This window comes from Pelophylax lessonae (assembly GCF_965119305.1).
Source record: "Pelophylax lessonae genome assembly, chromosome: 1".
Classification (NCBI taxonomy): Eukaryota; Metazoa; Chordata; class Amphibia; order Anura; family Ranidae; genus Pelophylax; species Pelophylax lessonae.
The window spans coordinates 97867411-97893813 of NC_138768.1; the positions used below are offsets into that span (position 1 = coordinate 97867411).

Here is a 26403-nt window from a genome sequence, read left to right on the forward strand (position 1 = left end):
ACATATCCCACCCTCAAGGGGTGGTCCCCTCAGTCAATACCCTCCTACTTCCTGCAACCATATCTCAGTTTTAATGTCTAGCTTGTCAGGAGTGGCTGGCTCTCTCTGTGCTGGGACTTTCTGTCCCAGACTCTTTCTTCTTTTTAATATTTTGTTTGAGTTTTCTCTCTATCTTTACTTAGCTGTTATTTTTGTCAGCATTAGTTAGTTCTTCGGACGAAGAGGATCATGCGGACTGGGTCTCGGGCTGATCCCCCTGGTCGCAGGTCGTGGGTCAGTGGCTTCCCAGTCTGCCATCGAGCGTTCAGCCAGGTAACGCTCCTGGCACAGTGAACGACCCATCCCTGTTCGGTGCAGGGATGATTGGTGAGGTGGCTACCTCACCGGACGCTGTGCGGTTTCTTAACCTCCATTGTGTGCGTCTTGAATTGCGACTCTCCCTGCCTCATGTGCAGCGGTTTGTTCGCCTGTGCGGGTTCCCCACGCCATGTGAGGTAAGTGTATTTATGTGGGGACCTGTCTGTCTGGGGGGGTCTCAGTCTGGGACTGTGTAACCTGCCTTTAATCACACTGCTTTGTCTCCCTATCTCTCGGCTGCATGCTGTGGGCTGCAAGGGGGGGGGGGGAGCTGTATGACACTGTGTGTGTCAGGCTGGGCAGTGTGAGAAGCTGTGTGCTGTTGGGCATGTTTTTTCTTGGCATGTTTGGGCATATACAGCGATCGCTGCGGCGATCTAACATGTATCCATATATTGGGATGTAATGTGTGTGTTTTTTATGCACTGTGGAGCGGCGTTTTCAGCGCCAAACGACGCCATTTTACCGGCGCCCGCTCCGGCCGCATGGTTTACATGCACGGCGGCCATTTTCTTGTAGCCTCCATAGGCTTACATAGAGCGCCCTGGCAGCATCACTTCCTCTTTCCAGGAACACCGATCGAGGCAGCAGCAGCAGCGGGGTCTCCTCAGGTTTTATCCTTCTGTTCTTGCTATCCATTGCCTGTATTCAGTTTGTATATTCCCTGTGCGGGTCTTATTGTGCCTGAGTGTGGTGCGGTGGGCTGCGCTTGCCGCGCTTGCTAAAAGGGGGCAGTTAACCCTTGGTTGTCTGGCATTACGGGGGCAATGGATTCTCAGGAGGGCAAGTTTCCTACAGTATTGGTGGAAAGCCAGGGGACCGCTGTTTCCCCCCCAGGGGGGGATTTAGCCACTATTGTGGCTGGCCTTGCTGCCCAGGTGCAAATGCTGGTGGCTGCTCAATCTACTAAACGGCCCAGAGTTGCTCTGTCCTCTGATTCTGAGGGTGAAGGTGATGGGGCTGTTCTGGCAGGGACCTCCTTATCGGGGTCCCGCTCCTCTCTTGATCTAGTGGGGTCTGAGGTAGAGGCTGAAGTTGAGGGGGTTGATAATTCTCCCCCTGGCTCGCCTGCAGAGCTTGCAATCATGGATGAGTTGATTGCTTCCATTAAGCAGACGCTACGTTTGCAGGACGAAGTGTGTCCCCCCGCTGCCTTGGCGGCTTATGGGACGCAGAGGAAACGCAGGACGCCGCAGGTTTTTCCCTGCAATGCTGATTTTCAGCGCGCTGTTAAGGATCAATGGCGCGATCTGCGCAAGCCTTTTGCGGTACCAAGTAAATTCAAGCTGCGTTATCCTTTCTCGCCTGCCACTGATGAACGGTGTTGTGTGCCTCCACCAGTGGATCATGCAATTGCGGTTTTGAACAAAGCCACTGCGATTCCTGCAGAGGGTTCCCCTGTTTTCCGTGATGCCACGGATAGGAGACTGGAGTCTCTTGCCCGTCATACTTATTCTGTTACGGGTTCTATGCTTAAGGCTCTGTTTGCTTCTCTCATGGCGGCCCAGGCGATCGCAAGTTGGACGCAGATGCTTAGGCGCGTCCTAGTGGCCGATTCGGCCTCGGCGGCGACCCTGGATATGGTGGATCAGATCCACCAGGGTGTCATGTATCTGTGTGATGCGGACCTGGACCTGATTCCATTGGCTGCACGTGTGCACAGCGTGGCAGTGTTGTCTCGCCGCCTGGTTTGGTTGAAATGTTGGTCGGTGGACCAATCTTCCCGTAAGACCTTAGCCAATCTGCCTTATGATGGGTCTCGCCTTTTTTGGGGAGTCCCTGGATGTGTTGATTAAGGGGATCACCGGGGGTAAGAGCACTCTCTTGCCCCATTTCCCCAAGGCTAAGGGGGCTTCTGGGAAGAAGCATGCTAATTTTCGGCCCCCTCAGGGGTCCTTTCGTGCCTTTCGGCCGCACTACAAGGGCAAACCGTTCAAAGGCCAAGGCTCTCAGAAGAAGCCCTGGTCTGGGAAACAGAAGTCCGGCCAATCCGGACCTGCAGCCCATAACAGTTCGGCCTGAAGGGGCGCCCTCACCCAGTTTTGGGGTGGGGGGACGCTTGCTCGGTTTTCTTCAGCCCTGGTTGGCCCGTGTGCGGGACAGATGGGTTCTGGAAATCGTTCGATCTGGTTACAAGATCGAGTTTCTCTCTCGGCCGGAGAGCAGATTTTTTCCCTCAAATCTTCAACTGTCTCCAGAGCGCCTGCGGGATCTGCACCTGGCGGTGCGGGACCTAAGGGCTCAGGGAGTGGTGGTTCCGGTGCCTCATTGGGACAGATTTCGGGGGTTTTGTTCCAATCTGTTCACCGTGCCCAGGAAGGAGGGCAAGGTTCGTCCGATTCTGGACCTGAAGGCTCAGGGAGTGGTGGTTCCGGTGCCTCATTGGGACAGATTTCGGGGGTTTTGTTCCAATCTGTTCACCGTGCCCAGGAAGGAGGGCAAGGTTCGTCCGATTCTGGACCTGAAGGCTCTGAACCGCTCTGTGCGGGTTCGCAAGTTCCGCATGGAATCCCTGCGCTCGGTGGTGGCTGCCCTCGTTCCGGGGGAATTCATGGCCTCCATCGATTTGAAGGATGCGTACCTTCACATCCCCATATTCGAGGGTCATCAGAGATACCTTCGATTTGCCATTGCGGAGGATCACTACCAGTTCGTGGCGTTGCCCTTTGGTCTCGCCTCGGCTCCGCGGGTCTTCACCAAGGTGCTTGCACCGGTTCTGGCATTATTGAGGGCCCAGGGCATTTCTGTCCTGGGGTATCTGGACGACATTCTGGTTCGGTCTGCGACCAGTCAGGGTCTGGAGGAGGACCTGTCTGTCACAATGCAAACTCTGCAGGAGTTTGGTTGGACGATAAATGTTCCAAAGTCGACACTGAGTCCGTCGGTTCGTCTCCCCTATCTGGGAATGATACTGGACTCGGTGCAGGCGAAGGTCTTCCTGCCGGAAGACAAACTCAGGACTCTTCAGGAGGAAGTCGGGTCCCTCAGGGACGTTCCGCACTCGTCTCTGCGGACGTGTATGAGATGTCTGGGATTGATGGTCTCGGCCTTCGAGGCGATTCCTTTCGCGCAGTTTCACACGCGGGGTCTCCAAGCGGAGATCCTGTCCAGGTGGGACGGGCGACCTCAATCTCTGGATCTTCAGATCTCGTTGAGTCATCGCACCAGGGAAAACCTTCTGTGGTGGCTCCAGTCCCCGTTGGTGTCCGGGGGCAAGTCGTTTCGTCCGATCTCGTGGACGGTAATCACCACGGATGCCAGCCTGTCGGGCTGGGGTGGTGTTCTGGGCGTTCTGTCCGCCCAGGGGACCTGGTCGGAGGGGGAGTCTTCCCTCCCGATCAACATTCTGGAATTGCGTGCGATAAGGCTCTGTCTTCATCGCTGGACGGACCGGCTGCAGGGCTGCCCGGTTCGGGTGCAGACGGACAATGCCACGGCGGTGGCCTACATCAACCACCAAGGGGGCACCAGGAGTGCCCGAGCGGCTCGAGAAGTGGCCGACATTCTATCTTGGGCCGAGACTCATGTCCCGGCGATAACGGCGGTTCACATTCCGGGAGTGGAGAACTGGCAGGCGGACTATCTGAGTCGCCAGACCCTGGATCAGGGGGAATGGTCTCTCCACCCGGCTGTCTTCCAGATGTTGTGCGCGAAGTGGGGTCTTCCAGATGTGGACCTGTTCGCGTCTCGCCTCAACTACAAGGTGAAGAGGTTCGTGGCAAGGACGCGCGACCCTCGGGCAGACGCGTCGGACGCGTTAGTGGCCCCGTGGCATCAGTACAGGCTGATGTACGCGTTTCCACCGATTCAGTTGCTGTCCAGGTTCCTTCGCAGGTTACACTCGGAACGCAGCACGGTGATTCTTGTGGCACCGGACTGGCCTCGCCGGTCCTGGTACGCAGACCTCGTGAATCTGGCGGTCGACGCCCCTTGGCGTCTGCCTCTTCGAGACGATCTACTGTCTCAAGGACCGATTTACCATCCTGCTTTACAGTCGCTGGCTTTGACGGCCTGGCTGTTGAGACCGAGGTCCTGAAGGAGAAGGGTCTCTCTCCAGAGGTCGTTCATACTTTGATCAACGCGAGGAAGTCTTCCTCGGGGAAGGTTTATTACCGTACTTGGAAGGCCTATTTTGCCTGGTGTGAGTCCAGGGGGTTTTCACCCCGCACGTACTCGGTTTCCCGTGTGCTGTCTTTCCTTCAGACGGGTGTCGATCAGCGTTTGGCGCTGGCTACGATAAAGGGTCAGGTGTCTGCGCTGGCCGTTCTGTTTCAACGTCCCGTGGCTTCCAACTCCTTGGTTGGCACCTTTATTCAGGGTGTGCGGCATCTGGTTCCTCCTAGGAGGGATCCTTTGCCCCCTTGGGAATCTCGTTCTATCTGTGTTACAACGTGCTCCTTTTGAACAGATCAGGGAGATCTCGTTGTCTATGTTGTCCAAAAAGGTCGCCTTTTTGGTGGCGATCACTTCGGCTCGCAGAGTATCGGAACTGGCGGCTTTGTCCTGCAAGTCTCCGTACCTGGTTGTTCATTTGGATAAGGAGGTCTTGCGACCTAATCCTTCTTTTCTGCCGAAACGAGTTTCGGAATTCCATCTTAACGAGGATATTGTTTTGCCTTCGTTGTGCACGAAGCCTAAACATTTAAAGGAGGTGAGATTGCACTCTCTGGATGTTGTTCGGGCGATAAGGGTTTACCTTAAATCGACTGAGTCTTTTCGTAAGACGGACTCCTTGTTTGTTCTTCCAGAGGGTCCTCGGAAGGGCATGGCGGCTTCGGCCTCTACCATCGCCAAATGGATCAGGCAGACCATTGAACAGGCCTATGCCTTGCAGGGGAAGGTTCCCCCTGTGCCTGTGAAGGCGCACTCTACTAGATCTCTGAGTACGTCTTGGGCCTGCCGTCATGGGGCTTCTGTAGCCCAGGTGTGTAAGGCGGCGACTTGGTCGACCGTGCACACTTTCACAAAATTCTACAAAGTAGATGTTCAGGCATCGGCGGATGCTTCCTTTGGCCGCAAGGTTCTTAGTGCGGCTGTTCCCTAGGGTCCCTTGTTGGGGACTCCTGGCTGTTGGGATTGTTTTTTGTATCCCCTGGGTTTTTTGTCTTTTCCTGGGTTGTTGCTCCTGTTGAGCACTTATTTTTGCTGTTGCCCAGCTGGTTTCCTTCCTTTGGTAAGGTTCCTTTCTTTGATGTGGAGACTGCGTTGCCTTTCGGCGCGGATGCGTTTCCCACCCCTCATGTTTGCACTGCTTTGGGACGTCCCCATATGTGACGAATATGAAGAGGCGGCGACTGTCGGAGGACGTAAGAGAAAACGGAATTTTTGTAAAATCTTACCTGTAAAATTCCTTTCTCTGAGTCCTCCGACAGTCGCCGCCCCCGCCCCTCTTTTGGGGTTTGAATGTATACTCTACTGCTATTCCACTAAAACTGAGATATGGTTGCAGGAAGTAGGAGGGTATTGACTGAGGGGACCACCCCTTGAGGGTGGGATATGTTAAAGCTTTATTGTTAACATATTCTGTTGCCTAGCTACTCCTTCGGAGCAAAGTCTAATACCCCATATGTGACGAATATGAAGAGGCGGCGACTGTCGGAGGACTCAGAGAAAGGAATTTTACAGGTAAGATTTTACAAAAATTCCGTTTTTTCCAGGCCCTAGCTAACACTAGGCGTGCCGAGATTAGAATATGGTGAGTAATTGGAGGGTAATTGTCGGGCAGCGAGAGAGGACTGAGACCAAAGAGCGCCATTTGTGGAGTAAGGCATAGAGCAGTGTCAGTCACAGTAGAGATGAGTGACGAAACCATGTTCCAGTAAGGGCGGATTATTGGACACTCCCACCATATGTGGAAGATGTCACCGATTGCAGTACAGTTTCTCCAACACATCGGAGAGCAAGAGGGCGAGATAGTAGCAAGTCTGTCCGGGGTGTAGTACCATTTATGGTAAATCTTCATAATCGTCTCCCTGTGTGAGACGTTTTTGGATATAGTAAGTGGCCACCGGAGAGCGCGGCACCACGTAGTCGCTTGGCAAGAAAGTTGTAATTTGTGTTCCCAAAAGGTCATTGCTTCAAGTTTGGTAGTGGGGGAGGGGCAGGTCAAGAGTTTGTAGAAGCCAGATATGCCTTTGGATTTATTTTTCTGTTTAGTAAACAATGAAAGGACTTCTTTGGTAGTCTGGGAGGAGGATGTCCGAACACCAGAGAGCAGATGGCGAATCCTGAGGTATATGTAAAAGTCTTTATAGGGAAGGTTATAAAGCGATGAAAGTTGGAGGAAGCTCTTGAGCGTCTGAAGGTGGTAGAGCTCCCCTATTGTGGTGATACCAGCCATATGCCAGTGGCGTATTGGTAAATTTGGTGATAAGAGTTGCAGCGATAATAAGGGGAGCCTGTGAAGAGCTTCAGTGTGTATCCCTTGCGCTTGTTGGCAGATAGCATTCCATGTCTTGACAGTAGCAGACATTGTAGGTAAAAAGAGATGAGGAGTATGCGTGGATATCCACGTACTTGCAAGGAGTAGGTCTAAGGCTCCATTTGCTGCAGTTGATTCAATTTGGACCCATGGGGCCTGTGTTTGCGAGTCCCACCACTGCCTAGCCTGATCCAAAATAGTTGCCTTGTAGTACGCTTTGACATCGGGGCTCCCATCCCCGAGTATGCTGTGGGGATGCACAGAGTAGTTGCTTTCAGTCGAGGTTTTCGGGACGCCCATATAAAGTCATTGAGTATGCGTTGGATTTTGGCTAGATCAACCTTTTGGGATTTAATTGGGACTAATTTATGATGAGAGGTGTGGTCTAGGACAATTTAAACTCAACTTAAACCTGAATAATGCAAAATATGCACTTATTAAAAATACACTGAAGGACATAAATTACCACTTCAGCTTTGGTAGTTATTACCCCCTTCCTGACCAGGCCTGCTATAAAACCTACCCAATAAAAAATTTTTTAAAAATTTAATTTTTTTTATCAATTTAGGCCAATATGTATTCTGCTATATATTTTTGGTATCCTAATAATCAGCCATTTTTAGCGATCAGCCATTTTAAGCAGGACTGCGACATTAGCTGAGCTGAAACACAAGATCTCTTTTCTTACCTGACAGAACAGTGGTCTGCCTTATTTACATAGGCAGACCGCCGTTCTGTCATTCCTCTGAATGATCAGTGGGTCCCAGCGGCCACGATGGCCCCTGCCGTGTCCAATCACAGCAGTAACGGTGCTCCTGCAGCGTGCGCCCCCCCTACATGTACGTGATTTTGCGCAACTGGGCCGTCCTGCCGCAGTATTTATGTGGTGGGCGGTCCAGAACTGGTTAGGCAAATTAGTGATGAACTCGGATGGAAATTAAGCTTCCCCCCAACATACAAGTCTGTTCATGTCTATTCAATTACTTTCAATGTATTGAAAATGTATTTGTCACCCTCTGTGCCTGTAATTCAGACTTGAACACCGTAGCTATGTGAGATTTCCACTCTAAACAGACGGTTAATAAGCAGTCAGGGTCAGCTTTCATTTAGTCGCAGTACTACTTTAACCAACTACCTACTGGGCACTTTTTCCCTTTTCCTTCCCAGGCCAATTTTTAGCTTTCAGCGCTGTCTTATTTTGAATGTCAATTGCGCAGTCATACAACACTGTACCCAAACAAAATTTGTAGCATTTTTTTCGCACAAATTAAGCTTTCTTTTAGTGGTATTTTATCGCCACTGTTTTTTTTTTTTTTTATTCTGCTAAATAAAGTCTGAAAATTTAAAAAACAAAAAATTCTTTCATGATTTATAAAATTTTGCAAACAGGTAATCTTTCTATTTCACTGATGAGCACTGGTAGGCGGCACTGATGAAAATGGTAGGCCACACTAATGGCCCTGGTAGGCTGCACCGATAGTTGACACCGATAGGTGACACTGATGAGGAGGCACTGATTGGCAGCACTGGTGGGCACGGATTGGCAGCATTGGTGGGACTGCACTGATGTTCAGGATGCTGATTATCCATGTCCTGATTGTCAGTGTACATGTTGCTTTTACACAAGCCGGCTGTCGGCATGAGAAAAGGGATGCCGATAACCGGCTTCTGTTTACATCTGTGTTCAGCTGTGAATGGACATAGCTGATCACATGGTAAAGAGCCGCTGATTGGCTCTTTACCTCAATTTGTGATCAGCAGTGTACGGAAGACACTGTGATCAGAGCGTGCCGCCCGCGCCCTGCAGTGAGCGCGATCACGGAACGCTGTCATATGACAGTGTCCCAGAACTAGCCAGCCTTGCTGTAGCTGTCATTCGGCTATATCGCGGTCGGTGAATGGTTAAAGCAGCGAAGGGAAGTTAGACTGAAGATGTAATCTTGTAAATCTGTTGCATAATCTGCCTCACTGCTTACTTATCATTGCTTTGCTGTGTGCAGAATTGATAAATGTCCCACAATATGTTCTTTTTTTAAGCCTAACTCTGGGCAAAAATAATTACCAGTTAAATGCTTATTTTGCCTTGGGGCAACTAGAAAGCATATAAGCATAATAAAAAAAAAAAACAGTGCAGCGCTAGTAGGTATAAAAGTCTATTATTATGCAAAAGTTATTTGGATGCTAGTAGATGATGTAGGAGGAAAAGGGAATGTCTAGAAAGGAGCCATCACCAACACCCATTCACACTGCCTCTTACTCCTTGTTGTGGACCCCCAGTCATGGAAGGTCAAACAGGCGCTGTTATAATAATCCTGGAACCAGCCACTGGATCTGATCAGTTTCTACCATGTGGAGCCGAAGATGTAAATGCTAACAATGTTATCCCCAAACTCATATGATGTGAAAACATAAGGGGAGCATATCATGGTATAGTACGTTCAAATAACATTTATTGTGCAAATTATAGGTTACACTCACATTTAAAACCATGAAATCGCACCTTGTATACAAAACTCTGTTTCAAACCAAAAAGATGGCTGCCACGTCTGGGTGCGCAATAACAACACGCGTCGCCAGTCTTCCCTACGCATTTCATCAGCGGTGATGTTGTCAGGGGCGTGGCTAGCGCAAGACCTCACACAGTATTTATAAGGCAATCCGGGTGCCGGTCCTGAAATTGGTTGCACTCCATAGGCCCGGAAGGGAGGGCATAATCTTCCCTCTCCCTCAGCACCCAGAGATAATTAGAATTCAAAGGAAACGGAAGTAAGAACATACTTACTAGTACAACAATTTAAGGCAACAAGGGACAGTCTGTTTCCATCGGAACCTTGAAAACCTGTACCTAAAAATTTTGATAACCAAATTTTCCATATAAAACTAAAAATGTATTCTAAAATACAATATGTATTTGAATGGCCGAAAAAATTCATTGCACTCCCACATGTGGCTCCATCCAGTGGTCCCTAAAAAATTACAATTACAAAGTGCTTAATGACAATTTGATGTATACATATCAAGGATCTAATCAATAAATACAAAACAAAGAAATTGATAGATTAACTAAAAAAAACACAGAGAAAGGAAAAATATAAATAAAATATATGTAAATAAAAATAAATATATAAATAATAAAAATAAGAAAAATTTTAAAAAAAGTGAAAAAAAAATAGAAGAAAAAGATGTATGGAAAAAAAATAAGATAAAACATATTAGCTAATAATAATAAAAGCATTTATGTCCCATTCCACATTCATACCAATGGGACATACGTTTTTACAGTGTATATCCACCAAATTTCTGTTTTAGAGATCTCCCTAACCACATTGCTTCCTCGCCAACAGCTAGTGAATCTGTCAATTCCCCAAAAAATAGTACTAGCTTGTTGTGGATGGAAGCGTAATGCTTCGATAGACTGTGATTTTGGAACCCTTTCCTAATATTGGCCACATGTTTATTCAACCTTACATGTAAAATGCCTTTAGTCCGGCCAATATATTGAAGGCCACATGGACAACAAATCAAATACACAACATTCTTAAGAGGTAAATGTGATAAATGCTTATAATCACCTGATCCAATCCAGCAGTGGACTGTTCCTGGAAAAAAAAAAAAAGTCCACCGCACAAGACCATGGGGGGGGATTGGAGAATTTTAGGTATGATTCATCTCCTTTCTCCTGTCCCCTAAGCAAAAAAACGCGAAAACGTAAGGTCTTTTGCAGTGGATTTTTCCTGACAGTAGGAGCTATAAAGGTTTAGGTGAATGTTTCTTTAAATATCAGGTAAAATCTAAGACTATAAAATATTTTCTGTTTTTTTTAGGATATCACTACATTGACTGGAGTTCCAGAGGAACAAATCAAAACTAGGAAAGTCAGAATTTTTGTTCCAGCTCGCAGTACTATGCAGGCTGGTGTACAGAACACAAAGAAGTGGAAGCTAGACTTTGATACTCGGGAACGCTGGGAAAATCCCTTAATGGGTTGGGCATCAACGTAAGTAATAAACCAAGTATAACACAGCAGGAACATTCTTAAAGTTTACATATAGCCAAAGATTTTCTTTTCAGGTTTGGATAGAGTAGAGAAGGGTTAAAACTTCTGTCAGTTTAATTTTGCTGTCTGTGTCCCGTTGGTGAGATTTTTCATCCAAGACGCAATGGAAATCGGACGACTTTGGAGTCGCACAAGTGTGAATGGAGCCTTAAGGATATAATGTGATACGGCACCCCACTACTTCTTAGGAATGAATGCTGGTGCCTGTGACACACTTATGCTCTGAACTGATTTGGAATCAGTTGCCTTTGGTTATATTTTTTTTGATCCTCTATACCTCAATTTCTGTATTGCACAATGGTCATCCAAACCTGTCAAGTCTCAGGTATGAACATCTGCAGAGGTAAAAGTAGTTTTTCCAGAAAAAAAGTGGCATTTCCTCTTTAAAAATGCAGTAAAATACGACTCCGCTTTTTTCAAAAAGTTTTATTATGAGTTATTAGTTATACAAGTTATTTTATGAGGTCCTACGGTATTTTAGTAGTGAAAATATGTAGTATTTTTAACCACTGGCAAGAGCCGGTGTATTTATTACCAATAAATAGGCCGCCGCCCACATCCTTAACACCATTAAATAAAGTGGGCCACCACACCCTTAAAACAACTGATGAGTCATCAGCTGTCTGGGGCCCCCTTTAACAAGGGGGCCCCAGATCCTGCTTCCCCCACCAAATATGAATGAGTAAATGTACATAGTACCCCTACTCATTCACCCAAAAAAGTGTAGTGTAAAAAGACATTCGGTGTTTGACAAGTCCTTTTATTTTATTTTTTTTTTAAACGTCCCTCGGTGTAGATCCATCATCAATCACAACGCCTGCTGCCCACAACCAAGGCTTCCACCATCTGACAGTTTTATTGAGGCCCACACCATTTTGTGTTTTTTTTTTTTTTTTTTTTTCATTTAGACGGGGTTCCTTTTAAATTTGGGTTGGAATTTTTTCACATTTTGTAATTGCTGGCATTTTTTTTATTTTCTGCGGTCAGCAGGGAATCCCTCTGTATCTAGTGACTCATCAGTTAAGATGTGGCTGCCGCCCGCTCCTCAACAACCTGTACACATTCCACAAAAACTGCATGCTGGGATCACTACTGATTTTCTGCATGCATTTAATTTCCTACTGTGAATGGATTTTAACTCCTGTTTAGCATTTACCAAGTGTTTTTGGCGTTTTTCGGTAAATACTGCACATATGGTGTAGTGAATTGACAGTTTCTGGATCACATGAGATATTTAGGCAAAATAAGCCCTGATGCCTAAATATCTCATGCGAGTTCATTCTTTGAATGGAGTTCATTATCTTAATAAACTCTCTGTGTAGGTAAATGAAATGTGCAAAAACATTGCTTATGTCATGTTATGTTTGTGATGTAGATAGTCGGGTTCTGCACATTGCATGTGATTTATCTTATTTTGGTAGGGAAAACCAGCAATCTTCAAGGTATACATACATGCGATTTGATGTTAACAATTTCTCGTGTGTCCTATTTACACACATTGATCTTTTTCTGTTAAGATGTCAAAGTCTGAGAGAGAGAGTAAAGGGAATATAATGTTTCTCTGTAGTGTGAGGCCTCTAAGCTATGGGGCAGGTAACTGAGGTTTTGTGTAAGTGCTGAATTTAGCGTGAAACATGATACCTTTTTAATGTTCATGTCATACCTGTGATGTCATTTTAATGCATTAACTGCTTACAGACTGCCTGGCGCAGTTTTACGTAGCTACTTTGATGTTAAATACCAGGGTTATGGCAGCAGATAGCTGCCATAACCCTGGTATTTTATTTACAGGGCGGGCGATCCTCTTACATAAAAGTGGTCTTAGTGGCGGATGCGCATGTGGCACCGCGTTACCTAATTGCCGCGGCAACCCCCAACGGCTTGTAGATACCCGACTTAGATGGGGGAAGAGAGCCTGCTTGAGGTCTAACAGATTGCTTGCAGTGAAGTTGAGCGATACACTGAATTTTTTCGTTCTGTCCTCCATTCACGCAGACACCACAGTACAAATTTCAACGGTGACTGGTGTTGTTGAGAAGCCCCTCTGCGTCCACGAATACAACCTTAACATGGGAGGGGTGGACTTCAAGGACCAGCTGATGGAGCCGTATTTAATTGCCCTTAAGGCCAGATGCTGGTACAATAAAGTGTCTGTTTATTTCAATTGGCTTTGCTGAACGCCTTTGTCTTTTACAAGGCGTCAGGACGAAGTGGATCCTTCCTAAAATTCCAGGAAGAGATCATCAGAGCCCTTCTGTGTCCAGGAGTTCGGTGGCCCAAATTCACAACCCAGATGCAGTAAACTGGCTGCATGTAAGGCATTTTCCGTATGTCCTCCTGAGTACCTCTACCCAAAGACATCTCCAAAGAAGATGTCGTGTCTGTAGGAAACGTGGATTTAGGCTTGACACCCATTATTTTCGTCACTCCCGTCCTGGCCAACCTGGTGTCTGTATCGGGTTATGTTTCCATCGCTACCACACACTAGTGGAATATTAGTATAGGGTACAGCATGGCACAGTCTAGGGCATACTTACACAGGGTCTCGAAAGATGTTCGATGGCGATCGCATTGAGAGAACCTTACCTAGAACATTTTAAAGTTACAAAAATAAAATAAAGCCAAAAATAGTTGTAATTTTATTGAGTTAATTTGCTGTTCTTACTCTGCTCTTCTACTACTCTTTCTACTTTTACTGTACATTAAAATAGTGTTATACTGTAATGTTTTTTTACTGTTTTTCATTAACCATTTTTTACTTTTCAGATACCAACATTCGATGCTATTATAAAATAAAAAACCTACAATTTGCCCAACAAGGACCAGCGACGTAATGGTACGTCGCTGGATTTTGAGTGGTTATACCAGGATGATGCCTGCAGATTTAGGCATCATCTTGGGATCTTTTTTTACAGCCAGTGGCTAGCTTACATGTAAAAGCGATCCTAGCAGGTAATTAGCCGCTAGACTGCTTTTACAAGCAGTGGGAGGGAACTCCACCCCCCTCCCACCGCCTTCCGCATTTTTCTCCTGCTCTCCTGTCCCATCGGGTAACCCGAGAGTGCAGCCAGTAGTTCCATTATCTGACCATAGAGTTGATTGGAGATGAGACTGGCTCCAATCATCTCTATGGCCTAAGATACCGGAAGCTATGAGCATTTCATGACTTTGGTTTCGCCAGATATAAACCACGCCATTGGGAAAGCATCTTATCACACCAATCTTGGTGTGGTCAGATGCTTTAAGAGATCTAGAGTCTAATAGACCCCCAACATTTTACAAAAGAGTACCTGTCACTACTTATTGCTATCATAGGGGATATTTAAATTCACTGTGATAACAAAAATGTTAAAAAAAAATTAAAGGGAACGTGTCAACTTAAAAAAACAAAATAAATAAATAATCAAAAAAAATAAATTCAAGCACCTCTGTCCCCCCGTGTTTGCACGGAAAGGCGCATGCAAGCATGGGTCCAGTGTTATATATAAACAGCAATTGCAGCATGCATGTGATGTATCGCCGCGAACGTCAGGTCGAGGGCAGTAATTCTTGCTGTAGACCTCCTCTGTAAGTCTAAAGTGGTAACATGTAAAGGCTTTTAAAAATGTACGTAGTTAGTTGCTGCTGAACGGGCCTGCGTAATTTTGCGTTTGAATTTACAGAAAAGGCTTGGTCTTCAAGTGGTTAGAAGAATGGGTGATGTATGGCTAAGATTGAGCATAAAATGCCAGGACAGTTCAAACACCCCCAAATGACCCCTTTTTGTAAAGTAGACCCCCAAAGCTATTTACTGAGAGGCATATTGAGTCCATGGAGTATTTTATATTTTGCCCCAAGTTTCGAGAAAATTACAATTTGTTTTTTTGTTTTTTCTCTTGCGTCCTCCGACAGTCGCCGCCTCCTCTAAGTCCTCACTGATGGGTATTGTCATCTGCTCCGCAGGAGTAGCTAGGCATATAGACTTAGTTAAAAACAAAAGGCATTTGCATGTATACACCCCTGGGGGCTGTCCCATCTGGTCAATACCCCCCTGCAGTGACCACTCCCAACTCAGTTTTAATTTGCCTAGCATCAGAAGTAGTTAGGCTTTCCCTGTGCTGGGGCTTCGGTCTCAGCCTATCTTATTTTGTATTTGATTTTTCTTGAAAAATGTCAGTTTTTCTTTCTTTACCAGCTGTTTATTTCGTCAACTTTAGTTTTTAGTCGATTCTTCGGACAAATATGGACATGCGGTGCTGGGATTCGGACTGGCCGCCCTGGTTCTTCAGGGCACAGAGGGTCGGATGGACCCCCAGCCCGCCATCGAGCGTTCAGCCATGGTTCGCTCTGGCACTGTGAACGACCCATCCCTGTTCGCAGCAGGGATGCAGCTGTGAGGTGGCTACCTCACTGGACGCATCTGCGTATCAGCAGTGCAATGTCCCTTGCAAACGGCATTCCCTGTCAGATGATGACAGCGGCTTTCCGTTCTGTGAGGCTCCCCACGCCATCGGGTACAGGTAAGTACTTCTGTATGGGGCCTCTGTGTGGGGTGGCAGTCCTGGTTGCTGTGTGTTCCCCATGTCTGTACCTTGTGTGACTCCCTGCTGCGATCCCTGCGGGGATCGCTTGTACATGCACTGCGGCGCTGTGTGTGTTTGGGGGTCCCCTTCCCTGGGTCACTTCGGTGTTTGGGGGTGCAGACTGTGTATGGACCTGTTTGGGGGTCTTTTGGTCTGTATAGCTGGAGCGGTGGGCTGCGCACTCGCAGCTCTCTTAAGGGGACAGCACCTAATTCTTGCACTGTCCTTTTTTCTCACTTGAGCATGGATTCTCAGGATAGCAAATTTCCACCAGCCTTGGTGGGGGCCCCCAGTTCTCCTGTGGCCCCTCTGAGACCTGATTTGGCCGCTGTAGTGGAGACTTTGGTGTCCAATGTGGAAATGCTGATGGCTGAACGTGCTGCTCGTAAGAGACCCAGATTGTCCCCCTCCTCTGATTCAGATGGTGATATGGCTGCTGCTGCTGCGAGCGTGCCCTTTTCAGGGTCCAGCTCGTCCTCGGACCTGCAGGGGTCTGAGGGGGAGGCGGAGGTGGAGGGGGTTGATACCACCTCTCCGGGGTCGCTCGAAGAGCGGGCGACCATGGATGAATTAATTGTTTCTGTGAAGGAAACTTTACATTTGGGGGATGAGCCCAGTCCTCCGGGCGTTGTGTCCTCGCAGGACCCGCAAGTCGGCGCAGGTTTTTCCCTGTCCCGCTGAGTTTCATTACACTGTTAATGAACTGTGGCGCACGTTAAAACGTCCGTTCGTGGTGCCTAGTCGGTTCAAATTGCTTTATCCCTTTGCACCGGCTACGGAAGCGTGCTGGTTTGTGCCTCCACAGGTGGATCACACGGTTGCAGTGTTGAACAAGGCTACCTTGGTTCCTACGGAGGATTCCCCGGTTTTCCGGGATCCAACGGACCGGCGTCTGGATTCTTTGGCCCACCATTCCTATACGGTGGCGGGCTCTCTGCTCAAACCCATTTTCGCGTCCGTGTTGGTGGCGCAGGCGGTCGCTGATTAGACTAAGGTGCTTAGGCGCAACCTCGTGTCTGATGTTGTTCCGCCTGCCCGGCTGGAAATGGTGGATCAAATCCATCAAAGAATCATGTATCTGTGTGATGCAGCCTTGAATGAGGCCCCTTTAGTAGCACGTCTCTCTAGCGTCTCGGTGCTTAACCGACGACTGATATGGCTGAAGAGCTGGTCGGCTGACCAGTCCTCGCGGAAGACAGTTGCTGATTTTCCCTATGCTGGCTCTCGCCTTTTTGGCGAGGCGTTGGATACCCTGGTAAAAGGCGTCACGGGGGGCAAGAGCACTATGCTGCCCCAGAACCCGAAGACCAAGTCCTTTCGTGGCAAGCGGGGTTCTGCGCCTGGATCCAATCAGGGGTCCTTTCAAGAGTAAAGCCCTTCAAGGCCCAGGGCAGTCAGAAGAAGCCCTGGGAGGGCAAGCAGGAGTTGGGCAATGCCGGGTCGGCGGATCAGTCCGACTCTGCCTGAAGGGGCGCCCTCACCCATTTCAGGGGTGGGGGGACGCTTGCGCGGTTTCCTCCAACCTTAGCTGCTCCGGATATCGGACAGTTGGGTTCAGGAAATCATTCGACCAGGAGACGTGATCGAATTCCTTTCCCGGCCGGCAGGCAGATTCTTTCCCTCGAAGCTTCGCTTGCCTCCTGGGCGTCGGCAGGACCTGCATCAAGCGGTGTAGGACCTTCTTGCTCAGGGGGTGATTGTCCCGGTACCTCATCGGGACAGGTTTCGGGGATTTTGTTCCAATCTGTTCGGTGCCCAGGAAGGGGGGCAAAGTGCTCATCACTCAGGACCTGTATGCGGGGCCTGGGGTTGATGGTATCGGCCTTCGTGACGATAACCTTTGCTCAGTTTCACACACGGGCTCTCCAAGCGGAGATCCTGGCCTAGTGGGACAGACTGCCTCAGTCCCTGGATCTGTGTGTCTCCTTGGGTCGTCAGACCAGATTGGTTCTTCTGTGGTGGCTCCAGTCCCCGTCGGTGGCGGAAGGCTAGCCCTTCCGTCCGTTGGTGTGGGCGGTGATTGCCATGGATGCCAGCCTGTCGGGCTGGGGTGGAGTTCTGGGCAACCTGTCTGCCCAGGGAACTTGGTCGGAGGAGGACTCCTCTCTCCCAATAAATGTGCTGGAATTGCGAGCAATAATACTCTCTTCCAGTGGTCGGGCCATCTTCAGGGCCGTCCTGTCCGAGTACAGACGGACAATGCTACCGCGGTGGCTTACATCGACCACCAAGGGGCACCAGGAGTGCTTGGGCGGCCCGGGAGGTGACCGACATTCTATCTTGGGCCGAGATTCATGTCCCGGCAATCTCAGCGGTTCACATTCCGGGTGTGGAAAATTGGCAGGCCGACTATCTGAGTCGCCAGACCCTGGATCAGGGGGAATGGTCCTTACACCCGGTGGTCTTCCAAATGCTGTGTGCGAGGTGGGGATCCCCGGACGTGGATCTGTTCGCATCTCGGCTAAATCAAAAGGTGGAAAGGTTCGTGGCAAGAACGCGTGATCCCTTGGCGGACGCCTCAGATCCATTAGTGGCCCCTTGGCATCAGTATCGTCTGATGTATGCCTTTCCTCCAATTCAGTTGCTGTCCAGGTTCCTCCGCAGGCTAGCCTCGGAACCGCACCTGGTGATTCTGGTAGCACCGGACTGGCCTCGCCGGTCCTGGTACGCCGACGTTGTTCACCTGGCAGTGGCGCCTCCGTGGCGGCTGCCAATGCGGGAAGATCTTCTGTCTCAAGGAGCGATCTTCCATCCTGCTTTACAGTCGCTGGCTTTAACGGCCTGGCTGCTGAGACCCAGGTCCTGTGGGACAAGGGTCTCTCCCCTGAGGTTATCCCTACTCTAATCAGGCTAGGAAATCCTCCTCTGGGAAACTCTATTACAGGGAGCTCTCTTTGCCTTTGTTGTCAAAGAAGGTCGCCTTTTTGGTGGCGATCACTTCGGCTCGCCGAGTGTCGGAGCTGGCGGCGTTGTCTTGCCGCTCCCCTTACTTGATAATCCACAAGGATAAGGTGGTGTTGAGAACACTCCCGTCCTTTCTTCCCAAGGTGGTCACTGAATTCCACCTTAATGAGGAAATTGTCCTGCCTTCGCTTTGCACGAAGCCTAAGCATCCATAGGAGATTGCGTTGCATTCTTTGGATGTTGTCCGGGCGATCAGGGTTTACCTGTCTTCTACAGAATCCTTTCGTAAGACGGATTCACTATTTGTTCTTCCTGAGGGATCTCGGAAGGGCATGGCTGCGTCCGCAGCAACTATTGCCAAATGGATCAGACAGACCATTGAGCAAGCTTATGCTTTGAAGGAACGGGTTCCACCCTTCCCTGTTAAGGCGCACTCTACTAGATCTGTGAGTACGTCCTGGGCTTGTTGGCATAGGGCCTCGGTGGCCCAGGTGTGCAAGGCTGCGACTTGGTCGTCGGTGCACACTTTCTCAAAATTCTACAAGGTAGATGTTCTGGCATCGGCTGATGCTTCCTTTGGCCGCAAAGTTCTCAGTGCGGCAGTGCCATGAAGGACCCTTGTTTTTTTTTTTTTTTATGGGTCCCTGGCTGTTGGTATTTGCTTTCCTGGGCTGTTGCTCCTGTTGAGCATTGTTTTTTTCTGTTGCCCAGAAGGTTCTCTTACAGTGCATGTAAGATTCCTTTCTCTGATGTGGGTACTGCGTTGCTTTGTTCTGCGGTTGCGTCTCCCACCCCTCATGTCTATACTGCTTTGGGACATCCCATCAGTGAGGACTTAGAGGAGGCGGCGACTGTCGGAGGACGTAAGAGAAAACTGAATTTTTGTAAAATCTTACCTGTAAAATTCCTTTCTCTGAGTCCTCCGACAGTCGCCGCCCCCGCCCCTCTATGGGGTTCTTGTTACTTACTGCTATGCTACCAAACTGAGGTGGGAGTGGTCACTGCAGGGGGGTATTGACCAGATGGGACAGCCCCCAGGGGTGTATACATGCAAATGCCTTTTGTTTTTAACTAAGTCTATATGCCTAGCTACTCCTGCGGAGCAGATGACAATACCCATCAGTGAGGACTTGGAGGAGGCGGCGACTGTTGAAGGACTCAGAGAAAGGAATTTTACAGGTAAGATTTTACAAAAATTCTGTTTTTTGCTGTCACTAAATGATATATTGCTCACACATGCCATGGGTATATGTGGAATTACATCCCAAAATACATTCTTCTGCTTCTCCTGAGTACAGGAATACCACGTGTTTTTGGGAGCCTACCAGTTTACGGAACCCCGAAAACCAATCACTGCCTACAGGTTTTCTAATGGCGTAAATTGCTTATTTCTCTTCCTCGCTACCTATCAGTTTCGGAGGCCCTGAATTTTCAAGATAGCTCATAACCCCCCCCCCCCCCCCCCCCCAAGTGACCCCATTTTGCAAAGTAGACACTCCAAACTACTCGCTGAGAGGCATGGGAAGTACATGGAATATTTTTATATTTTGCTACAAGTTTCGGGAGAATTAATTTCCTCTTACGTCCTCTGACAGTCGCCGCCCCTCATATAGTCTTCACCAATTGGGTATTGACCTCTTATCCACAGGAGTAAGCTAGGCAGAAGATTTTGTTAAAACACAAAACTTTGCATAGACACACCTACAGGGGGCTGTCCCTCTGGTCCAATATCCCCGGCTAGCCTCATTCCCAATTCAGTTTGTCTTTTGCCTAGATAGGAGTAGGCAGGCTTCCCTGTGCTGGGGCTACAGTCTCAGCCTTTTTCTCTGTTTTATTACATTTTATTTTCTGCTAAGTGTGTTTTTTCTTTGGACTACTAGCTATTTATTTGTTCCTGCGCTTAGTTAGTCAGACTTCGTAAGACTATGGCGTTTGCGGAGCTGGGAATCGGACAGGTTGTACTAGAGCCTTACGGAATCCAAGCTCGCCATCGAGCGTTTAGCAGGCTATGCGTATGCACCTGGCCTCGCAAAAGACCTGTCCCTGTCCTCAGGGACAAAGCCCGCGAAGTGGCCACTTCGCAAGGATACACCGTGTGTGGCAAACATCCTGTTTTTGGCTGACGGCACCCCCACCACCCGGGGTGGGAGGCTTCCCGTCGCAGAGTGGCACCCACAAAATCGCATGGATCGGTGAGTACCATGTTACCCCCTCTGTCTGTGACATGGTATGCTGGGGGTGTGTGTGTGGGGCCTTCTCTCCTGGGGATGGCAGTCTAGAGTCTGTGTGCTTCCCCTCATGTCTGTCCGTGTGGTCCCTGTGTCTCCCTCACGGTCCCTGCTGGGGTGCTGTCTGCAGTCATACCGCGCTGTGGGTGGGGTGCGTTGGTCCCTGAGCCCCTTGGGAGTGTGTGTCACTTTGGGGTACAGACGTTATTGGGGGCCGCCGCACTGTAAGATTTGCGGGGCCGCCATTTTGGATGTGGGCAGTCAGCTCTGGCTTCAGTGAAGGGCAGTCAGTAGCCATTTTCTATGTGTAATTCGCGCCCTTCGGGCGCCATCTTGCGTGTGGCACTGTGTTTTGTGCAGGGCTCGGCGACCATTTTCCCGAAGCCTCCCCATTGCTTTCTATTGGCGGCCATTTTTGGTTAGATCAGGCCGCTGTTGGGCCTCTAGCGGCGTGACGCTGTCTCCTTCATCCTGACGATCTGTTCGTGCTGGGAGAGCGGTAACACTTCTGGGGGGCTTATGTGATTATTTTTTTGGGGTACTACCTTGCTGGCAGCGTTGTATAGGTGCCTTAGCACTATAGCCTTGTCATTATTGCGGTGCATCGCGGTGAAACCACCGCTGTCACTTGTCTTTAAGGGCCAGCGCCATACACATTTTTATCAGTGACTATGGAGTCCCAGGACAGCAAATTCCCCTCAGGTCTGGTGGAGGGATCAGGTACACCTGAATCCTCTATCATGGGCTCCTTTACTGTGCACTTGCGACTTTGGCGTCTCAGTGGATCTGTTGATGTCTGAGCGGACCGCTAGAACACGGCCCAGACTGTTTCAGTCTTCTGATTCTGTGCTAGATATGGTTGCCACGGACTGTGTGGCCCCTGAAGGGTCTAAGTCTTCTCATTCAGGTGGGGAGGTGGTGGAGGACGATGAGGGGGATGATTCCCCCGCTGAGTCGGCCGAAGAAAGAGCTGCTATGTCTGCACTTATTAGTGCTGTTACGCATACGTTACACTTAGAGGATGAGCCCCATCTGCTGGGTAAGCGGTCATCTTTTGGGTCCCGCAGAAAACCCAAAAAGCGGCTCAGGTATTTCCCTGTCCTGCTGAGTTTCACTAAACGGTGAACGAACAATGGCGCAATTTAAAACGCACCTTTGCGGTACCTAAGCGGTTTCTGTACCGTTGTCCCTTTGCGTCTCCAACGGATTCGCACTGGACTGTGGCCTCTACGGTGGTCCACTTGTACAATCTTTTTCTCTTACTTCCTCCGACAGTCGCCGCCTCCTCTAAGTCATCACTATTGGGTATTGACTTCCGCTCCGCAGGAGTAGCTAGGCATAAGACTTAGTCAAAAGAACAAAAGCATTTGTATAGACACACCCATGGGGGCTGTCCCACTGATCAATACCCCCCTGCAGTGAACACTCCCAACTCAGTTTGTTTCTGCCTAGCGTCAGGAGTAGTTAGGCTTTCCCTGTGCTGGGGCTACAGTCTCAGCCTTTCTATCTTTTTTCTTTGATTTTCTTTGAAAATGTCAGTTTTTTCTTTGATTTACTAGCTGTTTATTTTGTCAGCTTTAGTTTTTTAGTCGGTTCTTCGGATGAAGATGGATTCATGCGGAGCTGGGAATCGGACTGACCGCCCTGGTTCTACAGGGCAGAGGGTCAGAGGGACCTCCAGCCCGCCATCGAGCGTTCAGCCGTGGTTCGTCCTGGCATTATCAAACGACCCATCCCTGCTCGAAGCAGGGATGCAGCCGTGAGGTGGCTACCTCACTGGACACATCTGCGATACTGCAGTGTAATGTCCTTGGCTAACGGCATTCCCTGTCAGATGAGGACAGCGGCTTTCCGTTCTGAGAGGCTCCCCACGCCATCTGGTACAGGTAAGTACTTCTGTGTGGGGCCTCTGTCTGGGGTGGCAGTCCTGTGTTGCTGTGTCCCCCATGTCTGTGCCGGTGTGGGGCTCCCTGTTGCGATCCCTGCGGGGGTCTTTTGTACATATACTGCGCTATGGTGCTGTGTGTCTGTGGGGGCCCTTTTCACTGTGTCACTTAGGTGTTTCAGGGCCGGCCTTAGGTGTTCAGGCGCCCTGTGCGAGCAGATCCTGTGGCGCCCCCCCCCCCCCGAGCGCGCGTGCGCACGCATTTTCTTGCACCTTTTTATGATCACTAATAACTTAGCCCCCCTTACATCAGAGACCCCCACACAGAGCCCCCTTTACATCAGAGACCCCCCACACAAAGCCCCCTTTAATTTAGAGGCCCCCTACATCAGAGAGCCCCCCCACACAGAGCCCCCTCACATCAGAGACCCCACCCACACATCAGAGACCCCCCCACACACAGATCCCCTCACATCAGAGACCCCCACACAAAGCCCCCCTAAGATCAGAGACCCCTAAACACACACAAAGCCCCCCTCACATCAGAGACCCCCCACACAAAGCCCCCCTTACATCAGAGACTCCACACTCAGAGCCCCCTTACATCAGAGACCCCACACACAAAGCCCCCTTACATCAGAGACCCCACACATCAGAGCCCTTCTCACATCAAAGACCCCCCACACAAAGCCCCCCTAACATCAGAGACCCCCTACACACAAAGCCCCCCTCACATGAGAGACCCCCCCACACACACAAAGCCCCCCTCACATCAGAGACCCCCCACATCAGAGACCCCACACACAGAGCCCTTCTCACATCAGAGACCCCCCACACAAAGCCCCCCTTACATCAGAGACCCCCCACACAAAGCCCCCCTAACATCAGAGACCCCCCCACACAGAGCCCCCCTCACATCATAGACCCCCCACACAAAGCCCCCCTACACACACACAGCCCCCCCACATCAGAGACCCCACACACAGAGCCCCCCTCACATCAGAGACCCCACACACAGAGCCCCCCTCACATCAGAGACCCCACACACAAAGCCCCCCTTACATCACAGACCCCCCACACAAAGCCCCCTTACATCAGAGCCCCCCACATCAGAGAGCCCCCCTTACATCACAGACCCCCACACAAAGCCCCCTTACATCAGAGCCCCACACAGAGACCCCCACATCAGAGAGCCCCCCTTACATCACAGACCCCTACACAAAGCCCTCTTACATCAGACCCCCCCCCCACATCAAAGAGCCCCCCCTTACATCACAGACCCCCCTTACATCAGACCCCCCCACATCAGAGAGCCCCCCCTTACATCAGACCCCCCCACATCAGAGAGCCCCTCCTTACATCACAGACCCCCCCCCCCTCACACAGCTCCCCACAAAAAGCCCCCCCCTTACATTTTTTTAAAGGAGAGAGTCTTCACTTACCTTCTGCTCTCTGCAGCTTTTTTTTTTCTTTAAACTTCCCGCCCACACATCCCCGGGAGTGTGGGCGGGGCGGGAGGAGGAGAAGGGGCGGGGCGAGGAGGAGCTGACGATCTCTCCTCTGGCATCAGTGCAGGGAGGGAGGAGAGATCGTCAGCGTGGCAGGATCGGAGCGGAGGCTGAGCTGTGTGTGATACACATAGCTCGCCTCACTGCATCAGTACGGGTGACCGAGGCACAGCCGCACAGCGGGAGGTAAGCGGCGGCCTGTGTTAACCCTGTCCAGGCCGCGGTCGCCGCTCACCTCCCGCTGTGCGGCCTGAATCGCCTGATCTGCGAGCTGTGATAGCCGCACGGCGCCCTTGTTGCCCATGGCGCCCTGTGCGGCCGCACGGCTCGCACACCCCAAAGGCCGGCTCTGGGTGTTTTCACTGGGGGTTCAGACGATGTGTGTGGCGGCCGCAGTGGGGGGAAAACCGCGCAGTCCGCCATCTTTAATATGGGCAAGCATGTCTGGCTTCTCTGTGGGCTGATTTACATGCTGTTTTGGCGCCATCCGGCGCCATCTTGCGTGTGGCAGAACGATCGTTCCATGCACATGTTCGGCGGCCATTTTGCCGGAGCCTTCCATTCAGTTCTATGGGCAGCCATTTTCCCTGGGTCCATTGCAGCTTATAGTTCAGCCTATTTTGACCCCACTTCCTTTTCCTCTGAAGCAGCGGTTGATGTGGTAACACTCTGTGGGGCTCTGCAGACTGTCTCTTCCATAACCTTTTGTTTTGTCATTTCTGGCTCAGTTTCTTCTCCTTTTGGGGGTCCTTTGTCACTGTACATATAGCGGTGGGCTGCGCACTCCGCAGCGGTTTTAAAGGGCCAGTACTTTTTATTGCACTGTTTTATTCTATCTTGAGCAATGGAATCTCAGGACAGCACATTCCCTCCAGCTCTGGTGGGGGACCCCAGTCCTGCTGGGGCCCCTGTTATACCTGATTTAGCCGCCGTAGTGGCGTCTTTAGTGTCCAAAATGGAGGTGCTGATGGCTGAACATGATGCTAGAAAGAGGCCCAGATTATCTATCTCCTCTGATTCAGATGGTGATGTGGCTGCTGTAACGGGCATGCCCTTTTCAGGGTCTCGCTCATCCCTGGACCCTCTGGGGTCTGAGGGGGAGGCGGAGGTGGAGGGGGTTGATGTTTCTCCCCCGGGGTCGCCTGAAGAACGCGTGACCATGGCTGAATTGATTGTTTCTGTAAAGGAAACACTACACTTGGAGGATGAGCCCAGTCCTCCGGGCATTGTGTCCTCTTTTGGTACACACAGGCCCAGCAAGTCGGCGCAGGTTTTTCCCTGCCCCGCTGACTTTCATTACACTGTGAATGAACTGTGGCGCACTTTAAAACGGCCATTCATGGTACCTAGTCGCTTCAAGTTGCTTTATCCTTTTGTGCCAACTACGGAATCGCGATGGTGTGTGCCTCCACAGGTGGATCACACTGGCCGTCTTAAACAAGGCTACCTTGATTCCTACTGAGGAGACCCCGGTTTTTCGGGATCCCACGGACAGACGGTTGGAGTCTCTAGCCCGCCATTCCTACACGGTGGCGGGTTCCTTGCTCAAACCTGTTTTCACGTCCGTTTTGGTGGCTCAGGCGGTGGCTGATTGGACTAAGGTGCTTAGGCGCAACCTCGCGTCTAATTCTGCCCTGCCTGCCACGCCGGCTATGGTGGACCAAATTCACCAAGGAGTCATGTATTTGTGCGATGCGGCCTTAAATGAGGCCCACTTGGTAGCACGCCTATCTAGTGTTGCGGTGCTTAACCGTCGTTTGATCTGGCTGAAAAGCTGGTCGGCTGACCAGACGTCACGGAAAACAGTTGCTGATTTTCCCTATGCAGGTTCTCGCCTTTTTGGCGAGGCGTTGGATACCTTGGTGAAAGGCGTCCCGGGGGGTAAAAGCACCATGCTGCCCCAGAACCCAAAGAACAAGTCCTTTCGTGGCAAACGGGGTTCCACCTCCCGACCCAATCAGGGGTCCTTTCGTGCCTTTCGGAATCAAACCAAGGGCAAGCCCTTCAAGGGCCAAGGTAGCCAGAAGAACCCCTGGACGGGCAAGCAGAAGTCCGGCAATGCCAGTTCGGCGGGTCAATCCACCTCTGCCTGAAGGGGCGCCCTCACCCGTTTCAGGGGTGGGGGGACATTTGCGCGGTTTCCTCCAACCTTGGCTGCTCTGAATTCCGGACAGGTGGGTTCAGGAAATCATTCGATCAGGATACAAGATCGAATTCCTTTCCCGGCCGGCGGACAGATTTTTTCCCTCCAATCTTCATTTGACCCCAGGGAGCCTGCAGGACCTGCATCAAGTGGTGCAGGACCTCCTGGCCCAGGGGGTAATTGTCCCGGTGCCTCATCGGGACAGGTTTCGGGGGTTTTATTCAAATCTGTTCACTGTGCCCAGAAAGGAGGGAAAGGTACGTCCTATTCTGGACCTGAAAGCGCTGAACCGATTCGTGCACGTTCGGAAGTTCCGTATGGAATCTCTTCGCTCGGTG

The 26403-nt window shown here is 50.1% G+C and overlaps 1 protein-coding gene across 1 annotated transcript in view; it reads left to right on the forward strand.

Annotated features, from left to right (window-relative positions):
* The window catches only part of NDUFS4 (NADH:ubiquinone oxidoreductase subunit S4), a 282562-nt gene that overhangs the window by 223768 nt on the left and 32391 nt on the right, over nucleotides 1-26403 (forward strand). The window contains exon 3 of the mRNA XM_082262284.1: nucleotides 10603-10775. Within this exon, the coding sequence (XP_082118410.1) occupies nucleotides 10603-10775 (173 nt within the window). The remainder of the gene's footprint in view (nucleotides 1-10602; nucleotides 10776-26403) is intronic.